The sequence below is a fragment of the Oncorhynchus masou genome, chromosome 23, assembly GCF_036934945.1.
Source record: "Oncorhynchus masou masou isolate Uvic2021 chromosome 23, UVic_Omas_1.1, whole genome shotgun sequence".
Lineage (NCBI taxonomy): Eukaryota > Metazoa > Chordata > Actinopteri > Salmoniformes > Salmonidae > Oncorhynchus > Oncorhynchus masou.
The window spans coordinates 64571606-64585870 of NC_088234.1; the positions used below are offsets into that span (position 1 = coordinate 64571606).

The window sequence follows — 14265 nt, forward strand, 5'->3', positions numbered from 1 at the left end:
CTCTCAAAGCTATCTGTTCCTGAAACAATCCTTCTCTTGTCCCCCTCTCTATCCATCTTCTCACTCATCACCTCTTCCTCTCTTCACTCTCCCTCTCTCCTTACACTTGCCTCTCTACCTGCTTCCCACACTCTGTCTCTGTACATGACATGACATCCCCCTCCTCCCCTATACCCCACCTCCCTATGTCCTCTCCCCCACCCCCTCCCTCCTCCCCTATACCCCACCTCCCTATGTCCTCTCCCCCATCCCCCCTCCCTCCTCCCCTATACCCCACCTCCCTATGTCCTCTCCCCCATCCCCCCTCCCTCCTCCCCTATAGCTCACCTCCCAATTTCCCCCCCTACCCTATACCCCACCTCCCTATGTCCTCTCCCCCATCCCCCCACCCTCCTCCCCTATACCTCACCTCCCTATGTCCCCCCTCCCCTATACCCCACCTCCCTATGTCCTCTCCCCCATCCCCCCTCCCTCCTCCCCTATACCTCACCTCCCTATGTCCCCCCTCCCCTATACCCGATCTCCATATGTCCCCCCCTCCCCTATACCCCACCACCCTATGTCACATCCCCCTCCCCTATTTCCCACCTCCCTATATTCTCTCCCCCTCCCCTAACCCCCCTCCCTATATTCCCTCCCCCTCCCCTATACCCCACCTCCCTATATCCTCTCCCTCCTCCCATAGAATCCCACCTCCCTATGTCCCCTCCTCTATACGCCACCTCCCGATGTCCCCTCCGCCCGCCCTTATACCCCACCTCTCTATGTCCCCTCCCCTATACGCCACCTCCCGATGTCCCCTCCCCCTCCCTTATACCCCACCTCCCTATGTCCCCTCCCCTATACCCCACCTCCCTATGCCCCCTCCCCTATTCCCCACCTACCTATGTCCCCAGTCCCCTCCCCTATACCCCACCTCCCTATGTCCCCTCCCCCTCCCTTATACCCCACCTCCCTATGTCCCCTCCCCTATACCCCACCTCCCTATGCCCCCTCCCCTATTCCCCACCTCTCTATGTCCCCTCCCCTATACCCCACCTCCCTATGTCCCCTCCCCTATACCCCACCTCCCTATGTCCCCTCCCCCTCCCTTATACCCCACCTCCCCATGTCCCCTCCCCCTATACCCCACCTCTCTATGTCCCCTCCCCTATACCCCACCTCCCTATGTCCTCTCCCCCTCTCCCTCCCCTATACCCAACCTCCCTATATCCCCTCGCCCCTCGCCCTCCCCTCTCATCTCTTGGAAATGAGATGTGTCACACAGGAGTGTGTGTGTGTGTGTGTGTGTGTGTGTGTGTGTGTGTGTGTGTGTGTGTGTGTGTGTGTGTGTGTGTGTGTGTGTGTGTGTGTGTGTGTGTGTGTGTGTGCGTGTGTGTGTGTGTGTGCTCACCCTGCTGTCCAGCTCAGAGGGGAACTTAGTCTGGAAGCGACAGGTAGTCCCTTGGCTGTAGTCTCTCTGGATGAACACCTTGGTGGCTACAGACACACTGTGTCTCAACTCCTGTAGGTTATGGAACTATGAAGAGAGAGACAGAGAGAGGCGAGAGACGGGAGAGAGAGATACAGAAAGGGGGAGTGAGAGAGAGAGAGAGACGGGAGAGAGAGACAGAGAGGGGGGAGGAGAGAGGGGGAGAGAGAGAGACAGAGAAGGGGAGAGAGAGGCAGATAGAGGGAGAGAGAGAGACAGGGAGACAGAGAGAGACAGAGAGGGGGAGAAAGAGGGGGAGAAGGACAGAGAGAGACAGAGAGGGGGAGTGTGAAATAAAGAGGGGTAAGGGAGAGAGGGAGAAGGAGAACATCCAGACAATGCAGTAGAGTCCCCCTAATGTCTCTCTCAGTGGCTGCAATCGCCTCTCCCTCCATCCCTCCAATCCATCTCTCCCTCCATCCCTCTCTCCCTCAATCTCTCTGCCATCCCTCTCTCCCTCAGTGGCTCTAAATATAATTTTGACTAACACTAACATGCCTCTCCCTTCGTCCCTCTCAAAGCAGCATTTGTACAACAGTAAGCAGGCCACTACTCATGAATTTATCATCTCTGCATTATTTCAAGAGGAAAAGAGAATAGAGGGGGATGAGAGGAGGAGAGGGAGAGAGAGAAGAGAGGGATGAGAGGAGGAGAGAAATAAGAGGGGGATGAGAGGAGGAGAGGGAGTGAGAAGAAAAGAGGGATGAGGGGAAGAGAGGGAGAGAGAGAAGATGGGGATGAGAGGAGAGGGAGGGAGAGAGAAGAGGGGGATGAGAGGAAGAGAGAGAAGAGAGGTAGGCTCTGACAGCCCTCAGTCAGTCCCGTGAGATTAGTCTTTCTTTCTCAAGCTCAGGTTTTTCTTCCTTCCATCTTTTTTTCTTCTCCATTCTTCTGTTGTTTGTTTACCAAAACAAGCCTTCTTCTTTTCATTGTGAATGAAGAGGTAGATACAGGAATTTGAATTGCATCAAATATAAAAGATCTTATGAAGCTTAAAATGGAAACTGTAAATGGTATTGTCAAGCTGCATACTACAGTTGTAGTTCAGGATATTCACATACTTGATGATAGGAATCTATGTACCTTTCCAATTGATTTATTTGCATTTTATTAGGATCCCCATTAGCTGTTGCGAAAGCAGCAGCTACTCTTCCTGGGGTCCACATGAAACATGACATAATACAGATCATTTAAAAAAAAGAACAGATCGAGGACAGAACTACATACGTTTAAAAAAACACCCATAGCCTAAATATCAATACACACATAACAGGGGAGAGGCGTTGTGCCGTGAGGTGTTGCTTTATCCGTTTTTTTACACCAGGTTTGTTGTTCATTTGAGCAATATGAGATGGAAGGGAGGTCCATTCAATAATGGCTCTATAAAATACTGTACGCTTTCTTGAATTTGTTCTGGATATACATCTTGAATTTGTTCTGGATATACACCTTGAATTTGTTCTGGATATACATCTTGAATTTGTTCTGGATATACACCTTGAATTTGTTCTGGATATACATCTTGAATTTGTTCTGGATATACAACTTGAATTTGTTCTGGAAATACACCTTGAATTTGTTCTGGATATACACCTTGAATTTGTTCTGGATATACACCTGGAATTTGTTCTGGATATACACCTTGAATTTGTTCTGGATATACACCTTGAATTTGTTCTGGATATACAACTTGAATTTGTTCTGGATATACACCTTGAATTTGTTCTGGATATACACCTTGAATTTGTTCTGGATATACAACTTGAATTTGTTCTGGATATACACCTTGAATTTGTTTTGGATATACACCTTGAATTTGTTCTGGATATACACCTTGAATTTGTTCTGGATATACACCTTGAATTTGTTCTGGATATACATCTGAGCTGGTAGCCATCTGGTTGTCATCGTGTTAGATATAGATTGTCACAAGCCTGGGTTCCGCGGTTCCAGCTACAAGGTCTAACCGCGTCACGGGCAGCGTTCAAGCCCTCAAGGAAACCCCGCTAGCTTGATAGACAGCTAACCGTGGCAGTTATGCTAGCTGCTACGCCAAGCAGCTCATCAAACCCTTGGTCAGCAGGATCCCTGGACAGATTGCAGCGGTCCCAGCAACAGATTACCAACCGCGTTGAGGGATCCAAACTTAAAAGGTAGCTAGCTAGTAACCAACACTTTTTCAGAAACTTTCCAAACTTTCCAAAACAACAAATCGAGTTCTCCCTCATTCCGCGTTTATAAAAAAAAACATTAATTCATTCATCATGAATACAGAATAAAGTTCTGAAGATCTCATTGGCTTAGATTTTTTCCTTAGCCAATCAGCAGCTAAAGTCAAACACGTCTAATAGAAGTTGCATCACATCATGCACAACGCTTGCTTTTTAAAACAGGTTACATGGAAACAACCAAAACACAGACTAGTTACAAAACAACCCCCCCCCCCCCCCCATACACACACAAACAAACAAAGTCCCCCACACACACACAAACACACACACTAATTCCATTATTCCTTAGAGGACTGATTGGAGGGAACAATTAGACTATTAAATCATTACACAGGGCTTCTGTTATCTGGCTCGCTCCCTCCCTCCACCCTTCTCTCCCTTCATCCCTCTCCCTCCACCCTTCTCTACCTTCATCCCTCTCTCCATCCTTCTCTCCCTTCATCCCTCTCTCCCTCCTTTCTTCTCTCCCTTCATCCCTCTCTCCCTCCACCCTTCTCTCCCTTCATCCCTCTCTCCCTCTATCCCTCTCTCCCTCCATCCTTCTCTCCCTTCATCCCTCTCTCCCTCCCTCCATCCCTATCTCCCTCCATCCTTCTCTCCCTTCATCCCTCTCTCCCTCCATCCCTCTCTCCCTCCATCCTTCTCTCCCTCCATCCCTCTCCCCCTCCATCCTTCTCTCCCTTTATCCCTCTCTCCCTCCACTCTTCTCTCCCTCCATCCCTCTCTCCCTCCTTTCTTCTCTCCCTTCATCCCTCTCTCCCTCCACCCTTCTCTCCCTTCATCCCTCTCTCCCTTCATCCTTCTCTCCCTTCATCCCTCTCTCCCTCCACCCTTCTCTACCTTCATCCCTCTCTCCCTCCACCCTACTCTACCTTCATCCCTCTCTCCCTCCACCCTTCTCTCCCTTCATCCCTTTCTCCCTCCACCCTTCTCTACCTTCATCCCTCTCTCCCTCCACCTTTCTCTCCCTTCATACCTCTCTGTCTTCATCCTTCTCTGCTCTCTGTCTCTCTCACTCCACCCTTCTCTACCTTCATCCCTCTCTCCTTCCTTTCTTCTCTCCCTTCATCCCTCTCTCCCTCCACCCTTCTCTCCCTTCATCCCTCTCTCCTTCCTTTCTTCTCTCCCTTCATCCCTCTCTCCCTCCACCCTTTTCTACCTTCATCCCTCTCTCCTTCCTTTCTTCTCTCCCTTCATCCCTCTCTCCCTCCATCCTTCTCTCCCTTCATCCCTCTCTCCTTCCTTTCTTCTCTCCCTTCATCCCTCTCTCCCTCCTTTCTTCTCTCCCTTCATCCCTCTCTCCCTCCACCCTTCTCTCCCTTCATCCCTCTCTCCCACCATCCTTCTCTCCCTTCATCCCTCTCTCCCTCCACCCTTCTCTACCTTCATCCCTCTCTCCCTCCACCCTACTCTCCCTTCATCCCTTTCTCCCTCCACCCTTCTCTCCCTTCATCCCTCTCTCCCTCCACCTTTCTCTCCCTTCATCCCTCTCTCCCTCCACCTTTCTCTCCCTTCATCCCTCTCTGTCTTCATCCTTCTCTGCTCTCTGTCTCTCTCACTCCACACACGACACAGACATACACATTGTTCCGAAAGGGTTCTTTTGCACTCTCTCTCCTTTTTAACAACCAGCTTGTTCTGACTGCTTTCCTCAGGATGTTAGGCCTCAACTCGGAATAATTAAAGTAAGGGTTAAGAGTTAAAGTAAGGGTTAAGGTTTGGGATAGGCTTAAAACAAACAAACGTGCAACCTTTGGAATCAGAGACAGATGCTTATGCTTGTCCATCATACCCGTCCACAAAACCCTTGCAAAACGGAAACCTACGTTCTCAGACATGGATGGACGTCGATTACTGACTTGTATCATGGGTGACCTGGCTGCTATATGAGCTGCATTTGAGACTCCAGTGGGTGATGGTTACAAACGGCAGCAGCCTGTTCACATTAAATATGTCATGGATAATTGATGGGTCTTGGACATGAGATGTGTCACCTGTGTGTGTGTGTGTGTGTGTGTGTGTGTGTGTGTGTGTGTGTGTGTGTGTGTGTGTGTGTGTGTGTGTGTGTGTGTGTGTGTGTGTGTGTGTGTGTGTGTGTGTGTGTGTGTGTGTGTGTGTGTGTGTGTGTGTGTGTGTGTTTGATGGACCACCAGAGAAAATCCGCACGGCTCTGCCATCGACTCGAAGGCCTGGAAACACAACAGACCAATCTGACAGCTCAGTGTTTGGCTCCACTGCCTAACTTACATGGTCAGAAACCCTATCTCACGCTGGCCTCCACAAACCAGTGGGTCTGACAGAACACAGAATACAGTCTGACAAGGCCTAGGAGTCTCTGAGCAACAACTGTGCTTGTTACAGTGGACAGCAAAGACCTTGACACCCCCCCACCCCACATACGCACACACAAGAGCGCTAACCAGCGGGCCAGGTCAGAGAGTGGGACCGCCTGAGACAAAATACCCACACTAACATATTGTATACTACATACTTACTGAGTATATACTACATACTTATCTACTATTAGTTCAATTTAGTATACTGTAAACAAACAGTATCCGTTCTGTTGAGTGTACTAGAGCTTTGCCTGTCTACCGGAAGTTGATGCTGTTGCTATGCAACCTCTTGCTAGCTTGTTAGCATAACAAATGACAAACTAGACATTTTACTACTTCGGGTATGTTATTAAATTCAATCTGGAGTGCCAGAGTGAGCTCAGAGTGAGATCTGGGCGTTTGTAATTTCAGAGCATTGTCAGATTGTCCGTTTGTGAATTCGTAGGGTTCAGAGCGGACACTGGATGCTCTGGCTACACTCAGACGAGAGTGCTCTGAAATCAGAGTAGATAACCAGTGAGAATTTAGAAATGCACCCGAATCTCCATTGAGAACGCACAATGACTTTACCCCTTACTTAAACTAAGAAAGACAGGAATAATCAAGTCAATAAACGTTGGGTAGTTAGTTAGATAGCATGTAGTTAAAATACTGGCAAGTTATGTATTAGTAGCCAACTAACGTTAGGTAGCTAGCTAACCTACTGTTGTAATGAAATGCTATCCGTTTCATAAGGAAAGCATAGCGAACAAATTGTCAGTCAATGTAACTTATTTGAAAAGGCATTACTTTATGACATTGCTGAATATTTTGTTAACATTTTTCAGAATTCATTAAAGCAATAAGTGTGTATCCGCTCTCGTTGATCATATTTCCGCCATTTTCTTTAAATCTGAAAACGTTGTGAAGCCATGCCCATTTTCTGAATAATTGCATTATGGGCCCTAAAAGCAAGGAAATGGGGCCTAGTGTCCACTGCTTGTATAGATTATGGGCCCTAGTGTCCACTGCTTGTAAACATTATGGGCCTAGTGTCCACTGCTTGTATAGATTATGGACCCTAGTGTCCACTGCTTATATACATTATGGGCCCTAGTGTCCACTGCTTGTATAGATTATGGGCCCTAGTGTCCACTGCTTGTATAGATTATGGGCCCTAGTGTCCACTGCTTGTATAGATTATGGGCCCTAGTGTCCACTGCTTGTATACATGATGGGCCCTAGTGTCCACTGCTTATATAGATTATGGGCCGAGTGCCCACTGCTTGTATAGATTATGAACCCTAGTGTCCATTTCTTGTATACATTATGGGCCCTAGTGTCCACTGCTTGTATAGATTATGGGCCCTAGTGTCCACTGCTTGTATAGATTATGGGCCTAGTGTCCACTGCTTGTATACATTATGGGCCCTAGTGTCCACTGCTTGTATACATTATGGGCCCTAGTGTCCACTGCTTGTATACATTATGGGCCTAGTGTCCACTGCTTGTATAGATTATGGGCCCTAGTGTCCACTGCTTGTATAGATTATGGGCCCTAGTGTCCACTGCTTGTATAGATTATGGGCCCTAGTGTCCACTGCTTGTATAGATTATGGGCCTAGTGTCCACTGCTTGTATAGATTATGGGTCTAGTGTCCACTGCTTGTATAGATTATGGGCCCTAGTGTCCACTGCTTGTATAGATTATGGGTCTAGTGTCCACTGCTTGTATAGATTATGGGCCCTAGTGTCCACTGCTTGTATAGATTATGGGCCCTAGTGTCCACTGCTTGTATAGATTATGGGCCATAGTGTCCACTGCTTGTATACATTATGGGCCCTAGTGTCCACTGCTTGTATAGATTATGGGCCTAGTGTCCACTGCTTGTATAGATTATGGCCCTAGTGTCCACTGCTTGTATAGATTATGGGCCTAGTGTCCACTGCTTGTATAGATTATGGGCCTAGTGTCCACTGCTTGTATAGATTATGGGTCTAGTGTCCACTGCTTGTGTACTTCTTATTTTGGCAAATGTAGTATGACATCATTGACCTTTAACCATTCCAAGTTCTATCTATACTATGACCAATAAACATACTACATACTTACATTTACATCACAAATAGTAGGATTAATGCAGTTAGTATGAGTATTCGAACACAGATTTAGTCACTGGGCTGAGCTGAAGCCTCACAGACATACAGTACCATAGGCTGTGCAGCTCTGCCCTCTACCCACCTGTAAAGGGTACAGCTCTGCCCCCTACCCATCTGTAGAGGGTACAGCTCTGACCCCTACCCATCTGTAAAGGGTACAGCTCTGACCCCTACCCATCTGTAGAGGGTACAGCTCGGCCCCCTACCCATCTGTAAAGGGTACAGCTCTGCTCTCCACACATCAATAAAAGGGTACAGCTCTGCCCTCCAACCATATGTAGAGGGTACAGCCCCCACCCATTTGTAAAGGGTACAGCTCTGCCCACTACCCATCTGTAGAGGGTAGAGGAGTCTGAACAACATCCCAGGACACTAAGACTGTGTCCCAAATGGCACCCTATTCCTTAGTGCCATAGGTCTTTGGTCAAAAGTAGTGCACTAAGTAGGGAATAAGGAGCCATTTTGGGTCACAATCTAAGCCCTTCACTGGTCAAAACGCCAGTTGGTTAGGGCGTGTCCCAAATGGCACCCTATTCCTTAGTGCCATAGGTCTTTGGTCAAAAGTAGTGCACTAAGTAGGGAATAGGGAGCCATTTTGGGTCACAATCTAAGCCCTTCACTGGTCAAAACGCCAGTTGGTTAGAGCGTGTCCCAAATGGCACCCTATTCCTTAGTGCCATAGGTCTTTGGTCAAAAGTAGTGCACTAAGTAGGGAATAGGGAGCCATTTTGGGTCACAATCTAAGCCCTTCACTGGTCAAAACGCCAGTTGGTTAGAGCGTGGCGGTAGCATCTCAAAGGTTGAGGGTTCAATTCCTGCAAGGATCACACAACAAATGCATACACTCACTGTACTGTTTGGGCAGCAGTGTCTACTGAGTGACATGTAACTGCTTTATTTTAATTAATTAATAAACAATTTATCAGATTAGTGGTTAAAAGGATAATATAATATGCCATCATACAGTGACATCAGACAACCAGGACAGTCATCACACACTGACATCAGACAGCCAGGAAAGTCACCCCATCAGACAGTGACATCAGACAACTAGGACAGTCACCCCATCAGACAGTGACATCAGACAGCCAGGAAAGTCACCCCATCAGACAGTGACATCAGACAACCAGGAAAGTCACCCCATCAGACAGTGACATCAGACAACCAGGAAAGTCACCTCATCAGACAGTGACATCAGACAACTAGGACAGTCACCCCATCACAGAGTGACATCAGACAACCAGGACAGTCACCCCATCAGACAGCCAGGAAAGTCACCCCATCAGACAGTGACATCAGACAGCCAGGAAAGTCACCCCATCAGACAGTGACATCAGACAGCCAGGAAAGTCACCCCATCAGACAGTGACATCAGACAACTAGGACAGTCACCCCATCACAGAGTGACATCAGACAACTAGGACAGTCACCCCATCAGACAGTGACATCAGACAACCAGGAAAGTCACCCCATCAGACAGCGACAGGCAAACAGTCAGAGCACATCCCTGCAGGCATTACAACTTGCTAAAAATAACACAGCCTCACTAACACTCACACACCCGCAGAGACACACACACACACACACACACACACACACACACACACACACACACACACACACACACACACACACACACACAGTTAGTTAGTTAGAGGAATTTGTTTGTGAACGGTGTGTGTTTGTGTGTGAGTTGTTGATGCTGTTAGTTAGAGGACACAGCATCACAGCACATCCAGGCTAAGGAATATAGGCAGCTACAATCCAGATGACTTAGAAATTAGTGTTGAAATCCTGTTCAGATGATTTGGGGATTAGTGTTGAAATCTTGTTCAGATTCCTGGTGTGACCAACCTGGTGCTGAACACAGATGATCGACACATTTCAAGACTGTTTACACCCACTGAGCAAGAGCCAAGTCTGCACAAGTCTTCAGGTTTAGGCCAGGTTACTCTTTAGGTTTTAGGCCAGGTTACACTTCAAGTGAGTATGCTTCGTCTTCAAAAAAGTATGAAAATGTATGCACTCAACACTGTATGTCTCTCTGGATAAGAGGGTCTGCTAAATGCCTAATATGTAATGTAAAATGTCTAACCCAGAATGTCATTTAGAACTCAGCCAGCTCTGCATAGCAATGTATTAACATTTCCAGAGTATGCATAATATAATGAGAAATGTGACCACACACAAGCACGCACACACACACACACAAACACACCCACACACACACTCACACAGACACATCTTTGCCTCTGTCCATGGTGCTGATCATTATATGGTGGAGTGACCTCTGGCTGCGTGTACCCATCCGACCAACCAAGTTGGAGTCATGGAGGGACACAGACATACGTTCAAGAAATGTAGCCTTGATCAAGATTCATACATTGATATGCGCCTTGGATAACGGAATTGACAGTTACTCTTTCTTTGACATTCGGAACATACAGTGGTCTACCGGTGAAAGAAAAAGTGTGACTGTCTTTACATTTGGCCGACAGGTAAAATATTATGCAGTTTGCTGCCAGCTGCCTTCTTGTTGTTGATCCCCGTTTCCGCCTTGTTAAAACGACCCTCCCGCCACCGAATGATACAGTGCACCAGGTGTTGGCTACTTCGTTGTTCATTCAAACAGCCCGTATCTCCTCGGTTGAATCAAAGGCACAGCAAGGATAAACTGCATATCGCTATCAGACTAACCAAATGAGACAAAATCAACCTTCCATTCCGTTTCTCTCACAATTAGAAAAAATATATACATTTCCATTCATTATTATCCACAAGAACGAAGACGTTAAATTAGCCGAAATTGTTACCTCAGTCGACATGTTGCCATGAGACGTGCTGAAATCTTCTGCTCTTGGGACTGCGCGGCTCGAGCTTCGCGGGAGGGCGGGAACGCACTAGCGAGGCTGGAGTGTGTGTCGTGTATGTGTGTGTGTGTGTGAGTGAGTGAGTGAGTGAGTGAGTGAGTGAGTGAGTAAGAGAGAGAGAGAGAGAGAGAGAGAGAGAGAGAGAGAGAGAGAGATGATCTGGGGTGAGTGGTTGGTAATTGGGTCATTACAAAACGTGGATAGTTTATAATTATAGGAATGATGGAGAAGAAGGAGAAGTTCTGAGATATGAAAGAGCAGACAGGTGTCTTCAAAGAAAGGATGCTGTGTAACAATATATAACTGATTCCTCTGTGTAAAAAACAGAGGTCATTTTTCTTTTACCCTTTGTGGTTTCCCACGTTTATTAATAATTAATAGGAAATGCCTGCTTTTCCATCCTTCTCTCCATCCTTCTCTCCATCAGCTGTAAACAACAACAACCATTATCTCCCGCTGTTTCCTTGATAACTCAGTCACGCACAAAGACTGAGAGAGAAACTTGAGGCAACAATCATCAACAATCAACATTGCTGTGTTCCTGTCGAATTGGACTGATTTGCAAGTTCTCTCTGAAAAATGTAGTTAATTTAATCTGATTTCCATAAGGTTCCATGACTTTGTCCACATCTGAACACACAAAAAACATTTAGATGATTTTCATTACATTTTGGGTGTTATATTTAACTTGTGTATACTTGTGGTGTTCCCTTTGACCAGTCATTAGAAATTAATGGGTGAGACTACAATTAGTGTATGAAATTGAATTCAGGCACATGCCCATTCATCAGATGGACACACTTCCTCTCCCAGACCCCCACATGATAAGGTATGTAGATGGTGACAGAAAACACACACTTAGCTTCCCCTTCTTAGCTTCCATGGCAACCCCCATGGGAACCTTTCCCCAATAGAATCTTTCCCAGAGGGAACGCCACCTTTTGGCAATCTCACAAACAATCACAACATTGTTTCAATAATATATAGAACTTTTCTTGTAGCTCTGGTATATAAAGCTTTTTTGAGGCATTGCTCACAATTCATTCTTTGGCAGCACAATGACCAAACTATATACTGTATGTGAGGCTCTTGTGTAACGGCATTCGAGAGAAGAAGGTGAGGACCAAGGTGCAGCGTGGCACGTGTTCATAATTATTTTAATAGAACACTGAAAATACAAAAACAACAACTTGAACGAACTAAACCGAAACAGTTCTGTCTGGTACAGATATGAAACAGAAAACAACTACCCAAAACTCAAGGGCAAAACCAGGCAGCCTAAGTATGGTTCTCAATCAGAGACAATGATTGACAGCTGCCTCTGATTGGGAACCATACCAGGCCAAGCACATAGAAATACAAACATAGAATGTCCACCCCAACTCACCCCCTGACCAACCTAAAACAGAGACATACAAAAGGAACTAAGGTCAGGATGTGACATGTTGATCATATCTTTGATCATGACACTGGTGAGGAGGAGAGAGTCCTTGTTAAACTTTGACACAAAGTAGTCTGTGATAAATAGCACAATATGTTTCATCTGAGTGTTTTTTATAGTCAAAATAATTCATACATTATGCTTTTTTTAAACTCAAAATCGAGTTGTATGAGCTCAGGTCAATGAGGTCAACAAGCCATGAATAGCAAATGGAAGTTCAAAACTTGTAATGTTCACGAGAACTTAAGTTGATAAAAAGATCAAACACAACATTAGGTGATACTATATGTATGATTGCTTGTGTTGACAGTATAACGTAGTCAAGCACAAACACTGAGGGAGAAACGTTAGACAGCTATAAGTTACATAATCAACAATCATTGGTACATTTAACAGTGAGTTGTAAGAGCTTAGTGTCGCAGGTTCACATCCAATTTAGTTTTGCCAGCTAATTCGCTGCAGCCATCATAGTTCATTGAGTCCAGAGTGATTGTGTGTACGTGTGTCATAACCATTGTGTATATAACAGGGTGTTTAATTCCATACCTGTAGTGAGTGCTTTGATTAAACATTTATCATTAGAGTGTGAGTGCCAAACGGTACAGTAGCAGTTGGGAACCTTTTAAGATAAACTATTCGATAAGCAATTCACGGCTAGTACAAGAGATACCCTCTTTCCCGTCCATTTCTCACTCCCACCTCATTCCTTCCCACCATCCCTCTTTATCCCCATCGCTCTTTCACACACACGAATGTACACAACCGCGCAAACACACACAGAAACATCCACAGACTCAGTCATAACCATCTATCCATTCTGAATGTAAATAAGATCTAACACTAGACTAGCCTCCATAATAAGAAGCATGCTGAACTAACAGTATCTGAATCCTACTGTTTACCTCGGTTTGCATGAATGGATGCATGGCACATATTCCCCCTGCGTGTGTGTGTGTGTGTGTGTGTGTGTGTGTGTGTGTGTGTGTGTGTGTGTGTGTGTGTGTGTGTGTGTGTGTGTGTGTGTGTGTGTGTGTGTGTGTGTGTGTGTGTGTGTGTGTGTGTGTGTGTGTTCGTGTGTTCGTGTGTCTGTGTGTGTGTGTGTGTGTGTCCAGGCTTCAAGTGTCCTCAAATCTCCTGCTGTAACTTTAGCTTCACCATCAGTCCGTAGTCAAACATAGTGAGACAAAGTACTAGTGAGACAAAGTACTTTCGATCTACAATTTCTCCTATGGTTTTTCAAAGAAGCAGAAACATATTTCTCAAAAAAATGGATCAAGCCTTTCATTTTTTGAATTTCTTTGAATGTCATGGAATTACATTTTACTTCCTTTTAATTCCTTTTAATTCAGACTCAAAACTGATATACAATCGAGATGGGCTCTCATACATGCATATGTTTGGCCCATGGCTGGCACAGCCCACACTCAGTCAGACAAGACAGCGTTGACCACAAATCAGTGTGTGTTTGGGTCTGGTAGTCCCTGCTCTGGTGTAGAGTTAGCAGGAAATACGAAATAAGTCCAGCTCTTGAAAAGGAGATTGACGTGGGTCTTTATGTCTGTGTGTGTGTGTGTTTGTGTGTGTATGTTAGCGTGCGTGCGTGGATTGACACAGGCACACGGTATGGCCAAGATGTTTGTTTACAGTTGTGAGTGTTTGACTGAGGCCTGAAAGATAGGGGATATTGGTTTTGGTTCACCAACGGAGGGCACATGGCCAGGGTAAATTGCTAGGTTGGGGAGGTCTGATTACCACAATGATTGAATGCATGCATTCC

At 46.0% G+C, this 14265-nt stretch overlaps 1 protein-coding gene across 1 annotated transcript in view; it reads right to left on the reverse strand.

Moving 5' to 3' along the window:
- The window catches only part of LOC135510062 (golgin subfamily A member 7B-like), a 19841-nt gene extending 8766 nt beyond the window's left edge, over positions 1–11075 (reverse strand). The window contains exons 1-2 of the mRNA XM_064930865.1: positions 10991–11075; positions 1394–1519 (exon numbers count right to left, since the gene is read on the reverse strand). Of these exons, the coding sequence (XP_064786937.1) occupies positions 1394–1519; positions 10991–11002 (138 nt within the window). The 5' untranslated portion in view covers positions 11003–11075. The remainder of the gene's footprint in view (positions 1–1393; positions 1520–10990) is intronic.
- Between the last annotated feature and the right edge of the window lie 3190 nt (positions 11076–14265).